The following is a 21,463-nucleotide window of genomic DNA, read 5'->3' as shown; positions in this document are numbered from 1 at the left end:
AACCATTGATTGGGTGGTTCCATCTGCTCTCACACAGGTATTGGAGAGAAGTATGAGGAGGAGCAGTCTTCTCAGGGTCAGAGAGGGAAGGATTTTTCGGTAGAGATTAATATAGCCCTGGAAAGCTGAATCAGTTTTTATTTGCAGCCTCACTTTGCAGCCTCACTGTGGTCAGATACCCTCCTCTGGGCTGTAAGGTGTCAACTTCCATTTACATTATTTCATATCTATAGGAAAATGTGTTTGCAAACTAGCATATACCTTTTAACTTTTTGGTTTGCCCTATATATGTTGACTATAAAAGAGAACATTTTATAAAGTAAATAAATAAAATTATGAAATACTAAACTTGATAAAATCAAGGATAAACTAGTAGAATTTCAGTGGGAGTATAGAGCTTTTGGAATCTGGCCTTGTAACAGGCTCGTAGACAGACTTTGTTACCATTCCTGCCTCTGGGAACCTGGTTTTTAACTAAATGCAAATAATGGACAGATTTCTACGAGGACCAATACAGCTTTGTGATTAACCAGGAGGCTTCTTTCAAAATAGTTCCTTCACTGATACTCATGTTTACTGTTGATGTGTCATCACTTAGTCACTTCAGCTATATTCGGAGCATCATCATTTTACAGTCCAGGAAACAACAGAGCTTCAGCAGTCAAATGACTTACCAAGGAAGAACAGCATCAAGAGATGAGAACATCTTGATATCACTGTATTTCCTTTCTTTCTTTTTTTTTCTTTAATGGGGTATGAACCAGCAAAATAAAATTCATTTTACGTTGGGATTTAGTACCTCTATGCCATATCTGAAACTTGAGTTGTATGTTCTTCCAACTTAGCCAGCCAGGTCCCCCTGTATTAAAATATTTTCTAATCTATTCTATTCCTGTCTTTAATTTGCTTTCTTAATGTCCAGATCTACCAAACTGATTTCATGACCAGTAATAGGTGTGACCTGCAATTTGAATAACACTGGTCTAAATTAATTTCTAGTTGTACTCATCATTTTAGTCCTGAAGAAAAGAGCAGCTTGATTTAAAGGACTGTAAAGGGGATCCCTGGGTGGCGCAGCGGTTTAGCGCCTGCCTTTGGCCCAGGGCGCGATCCTGGAGACCCGGGATCGAATCCCACGTCGGGCTCCCGGTGCATGGAGCCTGCTTCTCCCTCTGCCTGTGTCTCTGCCTCTCTCTCTCTCTCTCTCTCTCTCTCTCTCTCTCTCTCTCTGTGACTATCATAAATAAATAAAAAAATTAAAAAAATAAATAAATAAAATAAAGGACTGTAAAGTTTGCTAACTAGTATAATGCAGTTCCTTTGTCTCTGAAATGTTCTGGAAAATGATCTTGAGTGGCAGGAACATGAAAACGTAAGAGAATCTTAAAATATATGAAGAATTGGGTTCAAACTGAGCCCATAATTGTATGTTTGTACGTAGATAAATCTTGTAGTCCAAACCTGCTCTCTGTGTTTTGGCATGACCTTTGTTCCTAGAAGGTATTCAGTAAATACATTTTTGTTGTGTGAATGAGTGACAGTGGGACCTACTGGTTTAGTTGTAATTCTGGCTTTTGTTAAAAGGACAAAGGATGTCAAGGGAAACTGAAACAACTCTGTCATCAGAGCTATGTTGCCATTCATTAAAAAATGCTTTAATTCCAGCATGTCTTCATAGATTGATCCTAAGTTTACCTTAATACCTAGAAATCATAACCTGGGTCTTAGTCCTGACCTCTGGGTCATTTTTCTGGAACTGACTTTATTCATCTGAAAAATGAGTGCTTGGGAATTGTAATCATTAGTTCCCAGGAACTAATGGGGAATTCCCAGGGAATACTGCTTTTTGTCCCTTCTGTGTGAAGAATGGTTTGGCTTGTTTGAACTATGACTGTTATGTGATTACTTCCATGATAACATTTTTCTGTTATATTTGCTACGTGTTTATAATTATATTGCCTATCAATCAGTATTAGTGTGCAGCAGAAGTATATCTGCAAATTTAGATGACAGCCATGGTTTCATTTTAACATCAGAGCACCTTGGTACAATGTGTCAAGAAATGTGGATCAGGCCTGGATATCCCTTTGTAGTCCTAGACACTATTTGTTTTCAGAAATCCATCTTTTGTGACATGCCGTTTTTCTCTTTTAGAATTCCCTCTTAAAAAAAAAAAAAAAAGAATTCCCTCTTAATGTATCTTCTTCCCTTTTCTATAGGAATGACATCTTTGTGTTCCTGCTAAGCACACGAGCTGGAGGACTGGGTATCAATCTCACTGCTGCAGATACAGTAAGTAATGAGAGCACAATATACCAGATATGCAAGTTTTCTACTATAAATGTTGTTCAGTTGGTATTACCCTTTGCTTTGTGTCACACTTTTTATTTCTTTGCCTCGTTATGTTAAAAGACAATAGTTGCATTTTGGCTGGAACTAGGACATTTTAACTTTCCTTTTGGACTTTTCTGTCCATTCTCTTAGAATATGTTTCTTACACATTCATTCAACAAAGATTTAGTGAATGCTATGTGTCTGAAACTGTTCCTTTTTTTTTTTTTAAGATTTTGTTTGTTTGTTTGTTTATTTGTTTATTTATTTATTTATTTATTTATTTATTTATTTATTTATTTATGAGAGACACAAAGAGAGAGGCAGAGACACAGGCAGAGGGAGAAGCAGGCTCCATGCAGGGAGCCTGAGGTGGGATTTGATCCCGGGTCTCCAGCCCTGGGCTGAAGGCGGCGCTAAACCGCTAAGCCACCCAGGCTGCCCTGATACTGTTCTTAAAACAGTTGGAGTATATCAGTACATAAATTGACTTAATCTGCCTGGATTGACAATTTCTTTTTTAGGAGCCATAACTGAACAAATCAGAAATGATTGTTTTATTGCTCTTATGCTTTATTCTACCATGGGAAAAATTCCTTTTTTACCCCAAATTTCAAAAGGTGTTTGGAGAGCAATGAAATTGGTAATTTAAAAAATAAAAATGGGGGACACCTGGGTGGCTCAGCGGTTGAGCATCTGCCTTCGGCCCAGAGCATGATCCTGGAATCCTGCGATCAAGTCCCACGTCGGGCTCCCTGCATGGAGCCTGCTTCTCTCTCTGCCTGTGACTCTGCCTCTCTCTCTCTGTATGTCTCTCATGAATAAATAAATAAAACCTTAAAAAAAAATGGGGCACCTGCGTGGCTCAGTTAAGCGTCTGCTTTGGCTCAAGTCATGGTCCAAGGGTCCTGGGATGGAGCCCTATATCCAGCTCTCTGCTTGGTGGAGAGCGTGCTTCTCCCTCTCCCTCTGCCTACTATTCCTCCTGCTTCTATTCTCTCTCTCTCTGTCAAATAAATAAATAAAATCTTAAAAAAAAAACAAAGACATTGTATCAAATGAGCTATCCTTTCATACCCAATCTCCTTGGAAGAATACTTAAGTTGACTGAAATGGAAAAGAGCATTCCTTTTGAATCTCAAAATTATTCCCAGTGTTCAAATATATTTAATAACAATTTCAGTGACCTTGAGACATAAGAATACATATGTGGGAAATTGTAGAAAGTATGATTCTAAAAATGTCATTTTATGTGGCTGTTGCAGTGCTTCTCTGTGAAATAGCATGAAAATTCCCAGAAATGGGAGGAGGATGCAAGCCCTGGAGAGTTATGGAGAAATGAGGTACAAGGGAGAAGAGGCCTGAATAGACTCACAAGCTGCAGAGCTAGAACTAGAGCCTAGTCTCCACTCCAAGGCTGTGTCCACTCTCTCCTTACTAACTACTGTACCTAGAGCTTCAGTACAAGAAAGAAGAGCAGATTCTATAATGTCACTAAGTAGCATATCAACCACAGGACTCAGCTGTTACCTTCTTTGGCATATAACTTTCATCAACCAGTTAACCAGGTTTGGACAAGGCTCCAGGGCCTGAGGACTGCTGAAAGCCTAACTGGGTAGATGTTGGATCTAACATGTACATCATCAGCTTCCGGCAGGTTGTAATGGGTGTTAAGTGTGTTCTTGTAAGTTCTCTGACATGGTGGTTCACTTCGTATCACATCAGATAGCAGAAATCTGGCTTTCTTTACTTCTTAGTTCTCGGCTCTATTTTTTTTTTTTTAAGTATCTCATACAGTCCTAACTTATTCATACCCTCAATGTGAGTACCAGAGTCGTCACTTTCTCTTTTTGACTCCAGTTGCAGCTCCTAGCCCCATATTTATTCTCTTGGTTTATTTATGCCCTCTTTATTAACCATGCCACTCCCTTTGCCTAAAACTCTCAGGGAATCTCCATCATCTTACAAGATAAAGGATAAGCTCCTTTACATGGCATACAAGGCTTTCATTTTGTGGTCTTTATCCTTTACAGTCTAATCACCAGATTTCTCCCACCTTCCAAAATTTATGTTCCAGAAATAATGATTGACTTTTTGTGCCTGAACATACCATACTGTATTACACTGTTGCATGAACTGTTTGTTCAGCACCTCTTCCACCTGGTAAACTTCTCTCTGTTCTTCAAAACCCCATTCATGATCAGGGGTTGTTTTATATGTGCTAGTGTAGCTTCTCTGATAAAGTGACACTTGAGCCAAGATCTGAAGAAAGTGAGGAAGCAAGCCAAGCATATATCAGGCATAAAGAAGAGCATTCCAGGCAGAAGAGATAAATGCAAAGCCCTGAGGCGAGAACATGCTTGGCATGATCAGGCCATAGAGAGCAGCCCTTTGTAGGTGGAATAGAAAGGATGAGGGGGAGAAGTTGTCAGATAAGTGTTGTGAAACAGATGAGATGGGAGGCCACTGGAAGAATTGGAACAGAGTGGTAATATGATTTGGCTTGGGTTTTAAATGTGTCCCTCTGGCTTTGGGGAATGAGATGGGAAGATCTACAGGGAGAAAGGTAGAAGCAGAAAGTTCAGTTAGGAGTTAGATGCACAAAACCACACACACACACACAAAAAAAGGGAGTTAGACACAAGGTGATGGTGATTTGGACAAGGGTTGAAGCAGTGGAGGTGGGGAGAAATAATAGGAATTTGCATGTAATTAGGAGGCATGGTGCAGCCCTGGTGGCTCAGCGGTTTAGTGCCGCCTTCAGCCCAGGGTGTGATCCTGGAGACCTGGGATTGAGTCCCACATTGGGCTCCCTGCGTGGAGCCTGCTTCTCCCTCTGCCTGTGTCTCTGCCTCTCTCTCTTTCTCTCTGTCTCTGTCTCTTGTGAATAAATAAATAGGAAAAAAATTTTTTTTTTAATTAGGCATGGGAGGTAGGATTTGCTACTACATTAGATGTGGGAAGTGTAGGAGGTGTCAAAACTTCAAGGTGTTTGACCTAGGCAGCTGCAATGATGGAGACATCAGTTACCAATTAAGGGGAAGATACAGAGAGGAATGGATTTGAGAGAAATCAAGAGTTTGGTTTGGGGTGTATTCAGTTCAGGATTCTTAGTAAACACTTAAGGGGGTCACCCAGGCTGCAGGGTCTGGAGTTCAGTAGAAAAATTGAGTCCAGGGGCACTTGGGTGGCTCAGTTGATTGAGCATCCAACTCTTCATTTCATTATGGCTCAGGTCATAATCTCAGCTCTTGAGATCAGGCTCCATGCTGAGCAATGAAGCCTGCTTGAAAATCTCCCTCTGCCCCTCCTTTCCACCGCTACTCATGCACACATGCATGCATCCTCTCTCTAAAAAAGAAAAAAAGATTGAAGCTGAAGATGTACTCTTGGAATCATTAGGTCCTAGATATTTAAGGCCATGAGGCTGGGTAAGGTTACCTGGGAAGTCTAGCATAAATTCATGTGATTAAAATGTATTTCCCTTCTCAGTCTGCCTATCTCAGGTTTGATCTGTGGTTTCTTAAGGAAAAGTTTTTAGGGCACCTGGGTGGCTCAGTGCTTTGAGCTTCCAACTCTGGTTTTCAACTCAGGTCATGATCTCGAGGTCTGCTCAAGGCGAGTAGGGTCCATGTCTCTCTCTTCCGCCTTCTCCCTTTGTTCACGCATACTCTCTCTCTCAAATAAGTAAGTCTTGGAGGAAAAAAAAGGCATGGTTCTAGCCATTTATTTACATGGCCAAAAAAAAAAAAACAGATTTGAGTGAGGAGATCCTGAATTCTGCTTCCAGTGTACACATAATTTGCCCGGTGGAGGTTAGGAGTTCCTGCCACCCACAAAGAACCCAACGAGGCCTAACCCATAGCTAGAGAAGTTGAAGTAGGAATTCCTTTTCATCCTAGGGGCTAGAGAGAAAGGCTGAATATTCTGAGTTCCCAGTTCCAAAATAATTTACATTTAATTTTGAGGGGAAAGCTTGAGGAATCACTTGTAAATTAGAACCTCCTGGAATACTTCTCAGTAAACTGAGACCACAAGACTGAGTTTCTAGGTTCTTTTGTGTGAAGTTAAAGTGCGTGCGTGTGTGTGTGTGTGTGTGTGTGTGTGTGTGTGTTTGTGTTTAGAGAAACAATAGGCTTAACTGCTTGCCTGGCATTCTTCCTTTGTCCTGAGATTTATTTAGCTTTGGAAGATTCCCCAGAACCATTTATGGACAAGGAAGAGGTTAGTCAGCCTAAATGTCAGGAAAAACTTAATGTCTTATGATTGAAAATGCATATATAGACATATATTTGTAAACAGTGGACTCTGGCCCACTCTGTTAGTAAAAACATGATTTTACCATGTGATTAATGACCTCGTACTGCCTGGTTTTGTTTTTGTATATTCTTCCTAAAGTAGGGAATTTGACTGTGCATTTGACTGTGTTTAGTGAGGGGTTATTACAAACTGCACTGTTTTGTCCCTGTGTCAGACCTGTACTAAATACTCAAATGTAGAGAGAGGAGGAGCTTTTTTCTCTCTTGGTAGAAGTGTGATCCTATGTGTCCCCTGAGACAACATGGGACAGACAGTTCAGCCCTCCCAAGGAACTGAGGTTCCACTCATTCTCTTGAATGCGAGTTTTACCCTCCAAGTATTGGTCCACCTTTTTCCAGTTGTTCCTCTCAAAATTTTCCTGTTTCGTAGTTCACTCCCTCATCCCATGAAGCTCCCTCTCAGTGACCTGTAAAGCCGGAGGCCTCCACCCCCTCTTAGCTCTCACCTCCCTCTTCCCCCCATGGCTGTCCAGCTTGGCATGTACAACTTCATGAAGGTGCTATTAATATATTTCCCCTTAGTCATTGCTGGGCTGTGCTTTGTGGCCATGCATTGACTTGCTTTAATCTTTCCTGGCTAAGTTAGTTGTTCTTATCCTTTAATTGTTATTTGTTTTTCTCTAGAATGTCTCACTGAGCTCCATAAACCTGATTACCAAATCTCAGTGTCATTTTTTTCCCACCATAGTGGGCATTGTCTCCCGTTGCACTCTCCTCACTGCCCCCAGTTCATGTCCTGGTTGATTTCAGTGTTCATTTCATTGTCAGGTTAGATAATAGCTATCTGTCTGGCTTGGTTTTTAGTTCTCTCATTCTTGTTGTAACTTACTAGCTTATACATATCCATACTCTTTTTTTTTTCCCCCGGATACATAGTTTTCTTAATAGAATCTTATTTTATTCTAGTCCTCACAAATTCCCTACCTCTTTTAACCCACTTAAATGATAATTAGCCACTAAATATGGGGGTTGTCTTGAAGTTAAATTGCAGACCTGTCTCCTTAGCTGTAATTTACCTTTTATGAGCTAAAAAATAAAAAAATAAAAAAAACAAGTTGAATCAGGTCTGGTTGCCACTGAGTCTTCCAGGAAAAAATGTAAATGTTAAGGAAGCACCCATGAAATGATTCATAATATAGAACTTCCCATTACAAATTCCTACTGAACCATTGCCTCAGGCTCAGGTAACTAACTAAAGGTACAATCTTTTAGATGGGACATCAGCTGTCATTTTCTAGTAGTAGTCATTTTAGGTGTGTTGGGTAGGTAGTGTTTCTCCCCAGTCCAATTGGAGGCCTCCTTTTCATTAACTCTGTCTTCCCATCCTGTTCTCTCTGAAAGTTCAAAGTAGATTTTCTAGAATTTTGCATATCCTATTGAATCTCCAAAATATCCTGTGGTCAGATTTGCTCTGCTCCTCTACAAATGGCAAACATTGTGTACTTCAAAATCCTAAATCTGTGGACCACTATGGATTAGCAGTAAGTTTTCCCAGTGACTTTTTTTTTCTTTGGGAGGCAGTTGGTAATTTTCTCCCCAAGGATTCTGACTGATGCTAAAAATTGTGAGATTATACCTCACATAAAAGCAAGACAAAAGGAGCAGCATAAGAAAGAGCCAGTGGGGGTTTTACTGTTATAGGCAAGAATGTTGAAAATGCAGATGCCTTTTGTCCATCTTCACTCAAAGTCTGAATTCTGCAGAGAATAAAATTGTGTCCAATTTTAAATGAAAGAACAAATAAATTACTTTGGAGTGAATCACTCAGTTTACATTTTTGGCTTGATCTAGTGATGATCAGTCCCCTTAGAGATTCTAGTATCAATTGGCTAGTATTTGTGGAATTCTGCTTTGTAGGTATGGGTGCTGTCTGTCCTTCAATATGAGTAGATAGGGAGATTTTTTTTTTTTTTTTTTAGATTTTTTATTTATTTATTAGAGACAGAGAGACAGGCAGAGGGAGAAGCAGGCTCCATGCAGGGCACCTGATGTGGGACTCGATCCTGGGTCTCCAGGATCATGCCCTGGGCTGAAGGCAGCGCTAAACTGCTGAGCCACCCAGGCTGCCCTAGATAGGGAGATTTTTAAAATAATACACATGAATTACCTAGCCACCCATAGAAGATAGTCTGTGATTAAGTGAGAACTTGGACCAGGATAGGCAAGGTATTGTTAATAGTGCAGGTTATGGAGGGAGACTGTTAGGACTCCTGTCTCTTCCTGATTGGTAAAATAAAGGAAATACACAAGGTTTTTGAGAAAATTTAGTGAGATATGTATGCACAGTAGTGCCAGATATATTGTAAGTGCTGAACAGATTTTAACCATTATTATTTCTAGGAAGAAACCATGAGGAATAGGGGAAAGGGACATTGTTAGAGGCAGGAGAAATCAGGGAGGCCTTCCTGAAAATGGGAAGCTTTAATTGAACCATAAAGGACCAACAGAGAAAAATTGAGGGACTCCAGGTCAGAAAAACAGCTTGAGCAAAAAGTGGTGCAGACAAAACATGAGTGAGGAACCCTGAGGAGACTTATCTGAGAAAAGGGAAGGGGCATGTTTATTATAGAAAAGAATAGAAATAAAGTTGGCTCAGTATAGCAGGGCCTGATTATTGAGGGGAATTTGGACTTGGTGTGTTACCACATTAACTGGCAGGGAGATGGAGTGGCCTACAGCAGTACCCCAAGTACACTGAAGAAGAGAAGGACTGATCTCTAAAAAGCCTGCTGGTCTGACAGAGCAAGCCAGGCGTAGGTGATGAGGCCCAGTGCAGGACAGAGACAGTGGGACTGTAAAAAGGAGAGATTCATTTCTGAAGCAGCAGTGGCTGGATTTGGTGACTTGCTTGAATATGAATGAGGACAGAGAGAGATGAGCACCATTTGGAACTAGTTTTCTTTCAAGAAGTCCCCTATATTCTATGGCAGCCTCAGGGCTGAGGACCCAGGAATCTGTTGACCATAGGATCACTTGTGGGGTAGAGAAGAGGAGAGTACATTGTTGTTTATGTTTGTTGCTTAACAAACTAAAAGTAGCTTCCAGGAGGCCCTTTAACACTTCTTTGCTGAATTTAAGGAATAGAAAATATGGGCCGGAGAATACTGGGAAAGCCATTCCTCTCCCTTAGCAAAGTAGGCTGTGTGAAAGAGAAGGCTTTCAGGGATGCCTGGTTGGCTCAGTTGGAAGAGCATGTAACTTTTTTTTTTTTTTTTAAGATTTTATTTATTTATTCATAAACAGAGAGAGAAGCAGAGACACAGGGAGAGGGAGAAGCAGGCTCCATGCAGGGAGCCCGACATGGGACTCGATCCCGGGTCTCCAGGATCACACCCCAGGCTGCAGGCGGCGCCAAACCGCTGCACCACCGGGGCTGCCCAGCATGTAACTTTTGATTTTGGGGTTGTGAGTTTGAGTTTCACGTTGGGGGTAGAGATTGCTTAAATAAATAAATAAATAAATAAAAACTTAGAGAGAGAGAAAAGGCTTGGCTTATATCCCCCACTTTGTAGGCCTACCACTTACTTAGGCTCTCTGACCTTGGATAAATTCTGTAATTCCTATGTGCCTCACTTTCCTCACCTATAAAATGGGCGTCTTAATAGTACCTAAATCATAATGATTGTGGGATTTAAGTGAGTTCATACACTAGAGCAACTAGAACGGTGACTGGCAAATAGTAAGCACTAAGGGTTAACTATTAATATTATTGCTGTTCCCTATTTTTAAATGAAAATCCTGGGGGAAAAAAGCTTAAGGTATGTCTTTTTGCCCAGGGCAATGAAGGAATGGCTTGGATTTTATGAGAGGGTATCTGCTCGTCTTAATATTCTAGGAAAAAATCTGACATCAAACTACAAATAACAGGTGGCCAGGTTACCTTCAGAATTCCTGGTTTTGCTGTAAGAGTGTCTCAGTCTTTGCTGTATTCTTGTCCTGCCTGTACAGGTGATTTTTTATGATAGCGACTGGAACCCCACTGTGGACCAGCAGGCCATGGACAGGGCCCACCGTTTGGGGCAGACAAAGCAGGTTACTGTATACCGGCTCATCTGTAAAGGCACCATTGAAGAACGCATTCTACAGCGAGCCAAGGAGAAGAGTGAGGTAAGCGCCAGGCAGAGGAAGTACTATAGAGGAGAAACTGGAAAGTCCAACCACATTTACTGGGCTAAGACTCTTGCCTTCCATGGATCAAGAAGGGGTGAAAACTTCTTCTGAATAGAAAATAAAATCAAGTCCTATACTGCCCTGGCTGTTCATTCTTCATTCCTTTTCTATCTGAATGGTGTCTACAGCCTAGATTGGGCTGTTGTTCATGTGGGGCTCAATACCAGTCATGGCTCTCCTACTTCACATACTTTCCAATTTAGGGGAAGAGGGAATGACATTTGAGCTCTCATCCTAGTACTCTTGATTTGATAGCCTCTAAGCTGTATGGCAAATTTTCTGGTTTCCAAAGAACTGATTATATTTGGGGGTTTGTTCTTTTAATCTTGATTTCAGTATTATTGGATCTTCTCGCTATCAATTAGCAGTTACAAGTAAAAGTAGTTCTCATTATTCTTTCTGTTGGACAAATAATTGGATGAGCCAGTGAGATGATTGAGAAGAAATAGGGAATCAAGGTGCCAGAGGAGCAGACTGGGAAAAATATTTCCTTCTTTCTGGATATTAGCCATAAGGAAATGGTTCTTTGGTGGTGATATTTTGATCTGCTTCGTGTAGATTCAGCGGATGGTGATTTCTGGTGGAAACTTCAAACCAGATACCTTGAAACCCAAAGAAGTGGTTAGTCTTCTTCTAGATGATGAAGAACTGGAGAAGAAATGTATGTACTCTAAACCTCTTACTAAAGCTCTCTCCTCCCTACAAGAGATTTTTATCTAGCCCCACCCCTTTAAAAATGATAGGGGCCCTGGGCTACGTGCCAGGGGTAGGCAAAGCCAAAGACCATATTTGGGGAAAAACATTTTTTATGTTAATAACCATGGCTCAGTGGTTGAGCCTCTGCCTTTGGCTCAGGTTTTTATCCCGGGATTCTGGGATCAAGTCCCTCATTGGATCCCCACAGAGAGCCTGCTTCTCCCTCTGCCTATGTCTGCCCTCTCTGGGGCAAATAAAAATAAAATCTTTAAAAAATAAAGGGGGAGGATCCCTGGGTGGCGCAGCGGTTTAGTGCCTGCCTTTGGCCCAGGGCGCGATCCTGGAGACCCGGGATCGAATCCCACGTCGGGCTCCCGGTGCATGGAGCCTGCTTCTCCCTCTGCCTATGTCTCTGCCTCTCTCTCTCTCTCTCTCTGTGACTATCATAAATAAATAAAAATTCAAAAAAATAAATAAATAAATAAATAAATAAATAAATAAATAAATAAATAAATAAATAAAAAAGTGGGGGGAACGCCCGGTGGCTCAGCAGTTGAGCATCTGTCTTCGGCTCAGGGCATGATCCTGGGGTCCAGGATCGAGTCCCGCATTGGGCTCCCTACAAGGAGCCCACTTCTCCCTCTGCCTATGTCTCTGCCTCTCTCTCTCTGATGAATAAATAAATAAAATCTTAAAAAAAAAAAAAAAGAATGTGTTAAAGAGTAGAAGGTTAAACTCCAGTGTATTTTAAAAGTACTGTGACTTTGAATAAATTTGCCACAGGGAAGTTCTTGGCAGTAATGAATTTACTTTGTTCTGCCCAAAGAAGTGTTTTTATGGAGAGGTTGGAGAAACACACTGTTGTAGCACTTGTCCCATGAGTTCCTGGTTTTTGAGAATAATTGGTTTCAGAATGACCTTGTGAGCCCCAGAGGATGTCATGGCATCACATCAGGAAATATGATGAAGGTCCTTTCTCACAGTGATCATATTTGCCACCACCTTCTAAAACCCTTTCAGGAGTCTACAACCATACTTGATTTGTGCAGTGCAGAGATATTAAAAGGCTGAAAATAAAAGGGAAAGAATACAGGCAAGGAACAGGCCATGACAGTTAAACTGAATGATGGTTTGAACCAGAAACTGTTAAGAATCCAAGAACTTTGTTCCCTCTCCAAGTTAAAAAACCACCAGTACCTGCCTTAGACAGAAGTCCTGCCCTAGAACATAAATATCAGAGGGTTCGGCCACCTTAATTTCAGAGAGTGAGCATTATGATTACCACTAGTACTTCATCAGATCTTTCTTTCCTTTAATTTTCTTGATAGTGAGACTGCGGCAAGAAGAGAAACGGCAGCAGGAGGAAACCAACCGAGTCAAAGAGCGCAAGCGCAAGCGGGAAAAGTATGCAGAGAAGGTATCTCAAGCTTTGGGTACCCAGCAGAGACCAACGGGGGGCGGGGCTGTGTTTACAAGAAAGTCTTTGGGTACATGGCTTGTCATCTTGGTTACTGGTTGATAACCCTGCTCCGGCTGTCTGTGGTAAGTAACAGTTCTATACTGAATGACATTTGATCAGGAGAAATGCAGCCTTGGTAGACCAGTAGTCCCTACATAGACCTACCCTGTCTGTGATCCCACGTGATTATGGAAACCATTTGTCAGGGTTGTTGCAAAGTATAAGGCTAAATGTGGACTCACATTATCAGATTTATAAGATTCCATAGAATCTGAGAAAGGGCCTAAGAGATCATTATATCCAATCCTACCTTAATTCTGCTACTATTCCATTCAGTGTGTGTACTCTATCATTGGAAAAAGAAATCACTGGCCAGTCTGCTCATCTCTTTTTCTCTATACCAAAGATTTGAGCTGTTTTTTGTCTCCCATCTGACATTTCCCACTTGATCTCACCAGGTCAGCTACAAAGTGGGATGTAGTTCCCCTTACATCTCTCCCTATCTTGTTGTTTCTACCAGAGTTTGATTTTAGCGATCCATACTCCTGGTCCTTATTGACAATAAATCAAAGTGAGGCCTTCAGGATTTTTTTTTGTTTTAGGAGTCAGCCCATTGGTTCTGACTGGGTTCTCAGACCTAACACTGAAGGATTGTTGGTTAGAAACCACTTTACCACCTTCAGAGAGAGTACTTCCTAATTTTTTCTGGTGGTTTTAGCCTAACTTTGGGTTGTGCTGCCCTTCCTAGCTTTATCAGCCCTAATTGGGCCCCTGGTCTTGAACAAGATAGCTACCATGAGCTTCAGGCATGTTGATAACTCTGGATCCTCACCCAACAGTTGTCCATGCTTCATTTCTCTGGACTGTTTGGTTTGTGTGAAGCATATTGCCTGGCCACATGTTAAAATTGATTCTGTCTTAAGTGGAGGTTGACTTCTCTTCCCCTTCTCCAAGCTTGTACTGGGCCTCATGTCCCTTGTCCCTTTGGCCATATGACCTTATTATGGTCAGCAGCCTAGGAACTTGTCTATATTATTTGGTCATCTTCCAGTAGATACACCAACTCTTCCTTTTATAAAATTCACCCCCTCTGCTAAGTAGAACTATCTCTAACCTGAAGGATGCTCTGAAAAATGAAAAATCCAGGAACTATGACTCCACCCTCAAATCTCTAACTTACTACTTACGTACGTACTTACTACTATTTAGAATTAAAATAGTTTTATTTTTTTTTAATATTTTATTTATTTATTCGTGAGAGACCCAGAGAGAGACAGAGGCGGTGAGAGAAGCAGGCTCCATGCAAGGAACCCGATGCGGGACTCAATTCCGGGACTCCGGGATCATGCCCTGAGCCAAAGGCAGATGCTCAACCACTGAGCCACCCAGGTTTCCCTTAAAATAGCTTTAATATTCAGAAACAACATCAAAAAAAGAAAAGGTGGCTTTCTAATATGGGACATTGTAGGGTTTACTAAGTTTGCATCAGAATCCATCCCTAGGGCAGCCCCGGTGGCCCAGCGGTTTAGTGCTACCTTTGGCCCAGGGTATGATCCTGGAGACCCAGGATCAAGTCCCACGTCAGGCTCCCTGCATGGAGCCTGCTTCTCCCTCTGCTTGTCTGTCTCTCTCTCTCTCTCTCTCTCTCTCTCATGAGTAAATAAATAAAATCTTAAAAAAAAAAAAAAAAAAGAATCCATCCCTTTTCTGAGTAAAGAAGTTTCAGATAAATACCCAGTGGTAGTAGAAACTACACAAAGGTATTAACCCTAATATAAGAATGGATACAAATGCAATTAGATGCAGTGAGTGGATGTGATTCCCAGAGTTTTCTGAGCACAGTCTACAATTTCAGGTCCTTAAACTGTGACAGAGCCCTACTGAACTTGGTTCTAGACCTGCTTAATGTAGCTCAACCCATAAGCATTTACATGTAAACAGAAAATAATGACAAAAGCAGCCCATTATGTCTTGGGTATGATGAGAACCTTTGTTCTCCTTATGCATATTTAAAGAGGCAGAGTAAAAACAGATGTGCAGAAAATACAGTAAAGGCACTGGGCCTCCCTCTTGTAGGGGTGAATCAGTTCCCCTCCATGAGTGTTACAGCTCAGACATGTTGGAAGCTGACTGTGCAGCTTGCCCCTCATGGGTCCAGGTCCGGCTTGGTGCAGCTCTGATCTGGTGTGACTGTCCTGCCTCTCAGCTCTGTGTTACTGGAATAGAAAGTCTTCTTTAGCTGTTCCTTTCCTCCTTCCTTAGGAGTTTTTTCTTCTTAAAATATGCTAATTGGAAAAAAAAAAAAAACTGGAAGTTTATAAAGAGTCAGATTTCTGTCCTCTCTTTTCCAACCCCACTTTTCTTTTGGTGCCTATCTTCATGCTTTTTCCCTATTTTTTGATTTGTGTGTTCCCAGAAGAAAAAGGAAGATGAATTGGATGGGAAGAGGAGAAAGGAGGGTGTGAATCTAGTGATTCCATTTGTTCCCTCGGCTGATAACTCCAATCTCTCCGCTGACGGGGACGACTCCTTCATTAGCGTGGACTCAGCCATGCCCAGCCCTTTCAGTGAGGTGAGGTTCCTTTTAGATGCCTTCATGCCATCAGTGGAGAACATGTTCTAACCTCATAGCCTTTGCTTCTCCTGGAGTTCTCCTGCCTTGGGGAAGGGGGCTGCACATGGAATCCATAAGGAGAAAGGGAAATGAGGACAGGCTGGCTTCTCTGAAGCCAAAGCAGGGGATCCCACCCTCTGGAATGAAGCCAACCAGGAGAAGGAAATAGTGATGCAGCCTGAGAAGCACGTTCTCACATGGGTATGAGGGCCATGGGCTATGGGCTATGGGCATTAGGAATGGTGGTGATCTTAACCCTTCCTCCTCCAGATCTCCATCAGCAGTGAGCTACACACTGGCTCTATCCCCCCCGACGAGAGCAGCAGTGATATGCTGGTCATTGTGGATGACCCAGCCTCCTCAGCCCCCCAGTCTCGGGCCACCAACTCTCCTGCTTCCATAACGGGCTCTGTTTCAGACACCGTGAATGGTGAGTGGCTCTGTGGTCTCGTACAGTTTGGGCCTGGTCCACTGCCTCGGGAGTAGCATAGATGAAGTCCTAATTCCTTTTAAGATCATGGATTTTTTTTTTCTACTGTCTGTAAAGAAGGGTGGAGGGGAGTAAAGAGGAGAATTGATAGGCTTATTCTTTCAGTAGTCCTGTCAAGTGAAAAGGAGAAACAAATTTATAAAGATTTCAAACTTTGTTTTCTAGTCAGCACTATCTTTCATATTTCACCTTTATTTTTGCTAGTTTTTAATTAAAATTTGCTTCTCTGGGCTTTTCCTCACTTTGTTCTTTGGGGCCCAGTGTTGCTACTATTTCTTGAGGCCCTCTAGCTTTAAAACTTGGGAGTAATTTGACTCTTCAGGGCAGGAGCTCATTGAAATACACAGGTAAATTACAGGCAGCACACCCCTGGGGTTCATTTAGCAATGAACCAGTTGAAAGAACAAATTTAGGAGTAATGGAACCACTCTTCTAGAATGAAAAGCAGCTTAAGGAGTCAGGCTGTTTGAGCTGTTCAGAATTCTTACTAACTTTGTGGCTCCCTCCCTGGGAGTCCTGAAACACCCCTAGAGCCAGTCTTCCCTGTCTGGGGAAGATTCTGTTAACATGTGAAGAGATTGACTTTTCTTTTCCCTCTTGGCCCATTTGTTCCCACAGGAATTTCCATTCAGGAAATGCCAGCCGCAGGACGTGGTCACTCAGCTCGAAGCCGAGGCCGCCCCAAAGGTTCAGGAAGCACAGCCAAAGGAGCAGGGAAAGGCCGAAGCCGGAAGTCCACTGCAGGCAGCGCTGCCGCAATGGCAGGAGCCAAAGCAGGGGCTGCAGCAGCCTCCGCCGCCGCCTATGCTGCATACGGGTACAATGTGTCTAAAGGTGCGGAGGCCCAAGGGGGCATGGGTGAGCTGCAGGCTCCATTCTGATGGGGACAGTCTGGAAGTTCTGTGGCGTGTTCTGCCCAGAGAGCAGGTAGGGCACGCGCTAGGCTAGGAAGCTCCTTCCCAGAGGCCACATTGGATTCTGCTTGTGTGCTGAGCACTCCTGCCCTTGCGCTTGTGACTTAGTATAGTTTCACCATCAAAGTAGAAGTAGCGATGAAAAAAGAGCTGAATTTCTGGACTGCACTACTTTAAACAATCACATCTCTTCCTGCTTAGAGAACTGATGTTTTTTTTCCAAGATATGCATTTCAGTAATTATATTTCAGTAATCCAGGCTAGCATAGTCGATATTTACCATCACCTGTGCTGTGTGCGGAAGAGTAGAACACATGGACCCCACTCTGGAGTGTGTAATAGAAGTGAGAAGGGGGAGCTGTCAGTATTCGTATACTGAATGACAGAAGAGGGGAGGCCTTAATTGTAGGCCTGAATTGTAGCTGTAGCTCAGCAGACAGAGAAACCATGGACCTGAAGATAAAGTAATTCAGGCTATAATTCAGAAAGAAGGAGAAGGATGACAAAGGATTGGGTATATCTGGGGTCACCAAGCAGGTCGGTCAGGCTGTGCTCTAGAGGAGTAGTAGGAGTCAAGAATGGAAAGACAGGGCAGGACCTGATGGACAAGAGCTTATCAGGTGTGTGATGAGGGGCTCTGGAAAGTTTGAGAGGGGAGGTGGCTGTGAGCATGACATATGGAGGATGATTATAAGCGTAGCCTGTAGGAGAACTGCGAGTGGTAAGAAGGGGAGCACCATTTACTGATCTCTTTCCACATTGACAGCCTGGGCTTGGTATTTAGCTGATAGTGGTGTGTAGCAGGTATGCTCATTACTGGATAGAAAGTGTTTAGTAAGGGTTAGTCCCTCTCCCCTTCCTCCTGTGGCAGAAATCTTGGCTTTCATTTATTCATTCAACAAATATGAGGTATAATAGCTGTGTACAGCATTTCTTAACCTTTAGTCAGCTCTTCACATCCTTGAAAAACAATCACACCAGCAGTCAAGGCTGCTGTGGCAGGGTCTCGCCCGAGGACGGGCAGAGCAAGACACCCATCAGGCTTTCTCCTGGAAATCTGGTCTAAGAAGGGGCAGGAGGGGTGAAGGAGGCAACAGGGGCAGAGTGTCACAAGAAAAATCCACGATGCTTGATAACTGGGAATGGAAAAGCCAGGGAAGGCACTGATTCAGAGATGGGAAGAGAGAGTTTGTGCCCACTAAGCGGTTAGTATGTTTCTTCAGGAAAGTCAAACCAGTCTGCAAGAAACAGTTGAAGCATATTAGACAGTGTTTATCAGGTATCAGTGGATTTGGCTTTTACAAGGAAGAAAGAGTTGTAATGGGAGCCATTACTATGGAGCAGTTTGAACTGGATCTTTGACACAGCAGAGCTTGGGGAATAGAGGACATCTTGTGAAGTGAAGGAGGAGGTAGCTGGGACATCTGGGTATCTCAGCCATTGAACATCTGCCTTTGGCTCGGGACATGATCCCTGGGTCTGGAGATCAAGTTCCACATCGGGCTCCCTGCAGGGAGCCTGCTTCTCCCTCTGCCTGTGTCTCTCCCTCTCTCTGTGTGTCTCTCATGAATAAATAAATAAAATCTTAAAAAAAAAAAAAAGGAGGTAGCTAATCACAAGTGGTGTCTCAAGAAGGAAGAAGGAACACGTAAGAAAATACATTAGTGCCTAAGAAGATACACACCATCCTGCAGCCCTGGCTTCCCCATGTTATATAACAGTGTGCTCTGTCCTTGAGCACCAGCATGACATCTTTCTCCTTGTGGCTGAGGTGATGGGAAGAAGGCTGGGTAGGTATCGTTTTTCCCTGAAAAACACATCCCTCTTACAGAAAAGACAGTTGATAAGGGAACAAGCAAATGTACTAAGATGAAGTTGGCAAGGAGTGGGAGGGGTTCCCCACAACCTCCCCTCCATCCCAGACTCCAGTAACCAAGGTCAGGCATTGGGGTGACTCAGACAGGCCTGATGCTTATACTCTTCTCTTTCTCCAAACCAACAGGAATCTCTGCCAGCAGTCCTCTGCAGACGTCTCTTGTTCGGCCTGCTGGCCTTGCTGACTTTGGACCTTCAAGCGCCTCTTCTCCCTTGAGTTCCCCTTTGAGCAAAGGAAATAATGTTCCTGGGACTCCCAAGAGCCTCCACTTGACCAGCAGCCTAGCCCCAGACTCCCTGGTCCGAAAACAGGGCAAAGGCACCAACCCCTCTGGAGGACGATAACCACCTGGATCCTCTAGCTTCCTTCAACCAAACCAGGGGCTAGTGTCCTGGCCTACAAATGGTCTTTGGATGGCTTGCCCAGTGCAGCATCTTACATCCCATGTCAGAGGGCTGAGATGACCAGTTGCAGCAAGGGAAGGACAAGCAGGTGGTCGGTGTGAGCACTTTTTTCACCTGTGTCTCAAGAGGAATGCTTTGGGGGACCTATTAGGAAGAAGGCCCAAGAACAGAGATCAGCCTTGCAACATCTCAAGTGAGCTTGACAGCCACATCTTAAACCTCGCACTGGGAAAGGGGCTGACAGAGACCCCCCCTTTAGATGCTCAGGCACACAGTCTCTATCCCCATTCTACTCTTGGGCTCTGGCCATGTCCCTTGCAGAGGTTCTGCAAGTGCTGTGGAGAACTTTCCACAGTGGAGACATCTCTTTAGGGCTGTGATTTCCTGTAGAGCTAGGAAGGGAGGAAATCATGTATCTGGCATCCTCGGTCTTTGGGCAGCTCCCCAAGTCTCCAGACCCCATTTGCCAGAGTATCAGCACTGAAGAGATCAGTGAGCACGAGAAGGTTAGTGGCTTGTGAGGGTGACAGAGGCTAGAGGAGGTATGCCTGGAGGCACTTGTTTTCCCAGCATTTCCTCCTGTCCTGCATGGTTCACGCCAGAGAACCTTCAGGTCCCACCAGCAACCATAGCAGCAAGCTTCCACCCCGGGACTCCCAGAAGCCAGTTAAGAGACCAGGAGCCACCTCAATCAGCAGGACATCCTCACTGCCCCTCTTGCAGACTCCCCTTGCCCTTCCTGAATGCACAGTCTCCCCACCCCTGCCCTTCGGCCCCCTGCTTGGCTGTATGCACTGTCTGTATTGCACTGAGAAAGGAAGGGAAGCAGAAGTGAGGCAGAGAGGATGGAGAAAGGGGAAAGCTCAGCACCGACCCTCCCAGCCCCAGCACCACCCGCCTGAGCTTGCTTCCCCACCCCCGAGAGAGGCACAGGGTGGTGGTTGCATGGGAGGTGTGTCTACCTGCCCCCAGCCTGATGTCCCTGGTGGAGCAGGTGCTTCTGGGCAGGCCAGCCTCTAATTTGCACACCTGAAAATCGCGGAATTGAATTTAGACAGATTGATTTTTAAAACTTTTTTTTTTTTTTTTTTTGGAGTAGGGGTGGTAGGGGAATCATTTAATTTAAATCATTAAGATTCCCCTGCCCAAACCCAGACTCTTGTGTACAGATGCTATTTAGAGGGAATCAGAAAAATGCCAAGCCTTTTTTCTCTTTGAATGTGCTGTCTATTTTTATAACTGAACTTGTACATATGTATAAAGAGAGACACATCTTTCTTTTACTAACTGGAGAAAAGAATCTTAAATAAAATGGAGTGAGATAATTTTATGTAAATCAGGGTGTCTGTGGTCTTTGCAGCTGCCTCTCGGGGACATAGTAGGGTTCTTACAGGAATGTGGCAGGGTAAAGTGGAAACAGCCCCCACATCATTCCTGTGGTGAGAGGACCAGTCGTCATTGGGACGAGGAGCGCTCTGTGGGCATTTCCTCGGTGGCATTTTTAATTGGGTTTAGGATTTTGCCTGTAGCCATCAGAGAAGAGATCTGACCAGTGCCTGGCAAGCCAAGGCCAAAGCCCTGGGGGTGTGAACTCATTTTGATGACTCAGGACCTAGACCCTAAGACGCTGGTGAGGATGGCTTGGCCTGGCCTATCGTCAGGATAGTTTTATAGGGTAATCTATTTAAGACTGACAGGCTCTTTCTCCAAAAACCACAAGTGAGAGATGATCCTGGCAATGTGTAATGTATCAGATCCCCAACTAATAGGAACTAGTTTGGTCCCAGTTTCTAAAACTGTGGTGTGTGTACACAAATGTGTGTATAAATGCCAGAAACCAGCCCCTTGGCAGTTCTGGTACACTACACTGTGGGTCAGTTAAGGCAGCGGAAACGCACAAACTGAATGGAATTTAGTGTTCGCAAAGTTAGCTAGGCTTGTAAGAATCATGAACGAAAATAGTGAAATGTGTTGCAATGATTCCAAAGACATCCACACTTTGTAAACTTAGCTGTCCCATCATTTGGTAAAAGAGCAGGTTCCCAGCCTAGACTGGCAGTTGGTGTTTCTCTGATTGAGTGAAAACACATACTCTTGCGTCACCTTTGAGCAGGGCTCGTGCTGTTCCCAAGTGTGCTGGCTGCATGGCCTCGCGAGCCTTGGCTCACCCCGTATACCCTTGATTGGAGT

At 43.4% G+C, this 21,463-nt stretch overlaps 1 protein-coding gene across 1 annotated transcript in view; it reads left to right on the top strand.

Annotated features, from left to right (window-relative positions):
- INO80 (INO80 complex ATPase subunit) overlaps positions 1–20,609 on the top strand; it is a 129,138-nt gene extending 108,529 nt beyond the window's left edge. Inside the window, exons 29-36 of the mRNA XM_025473152.3 lie at positions 2,220–2,292; positions 10,599–10,757; positions 11,379–11,481; positions 12,845–12,933; positions 15,392–15,547; positions 15,860–16,019; positions 16,698–16,913; positions 18,996–20,609. Of these exons, the coding sequence (XP_025328937.1) occupies positions 2,220–2,292; positions 10,599–10,757; positions 11,379–11,481; positions 12,845–12,933; positions 15,392–15,547; positions 15,860–16,019; positions 16,698–16,913; positions 18,996–19,213 (1,174 nt within the window). The 3' untranslated portion in view covers positions 19,214–20,609. The remainder of the gene's footprint in view (positions 1–2,219; positions 2,293–10,598; positions 10,758–11,378; positions 11,482–12,844; positions 12,934–15,391; positions 15,548–15,859; positions 16,020–16,697; positions 16,914–18,995) is intronic.
- Positions 20,610–21,463: the final 854 nt, after the last annotated feature.

Source organism: Canis lupus, chromosome 30 (genome assembly GCF_003254725.2).
Source record: "Canis lupus dingo isolate Sandy chromosome 30, ASM325472v2, whole genome shotgun sequence".
Classification (NCBI taxonomy): Eukaryota; Metazoa; Chordata; class Mammalia; order Carnivora; family Canidae; genus Canis; species Canis lupus.
The sequence above is the reverse complement of the archived record's forward strand: the minus strand, read 5'-3'. Positions and strand labels throughout refer to the sequence as shown.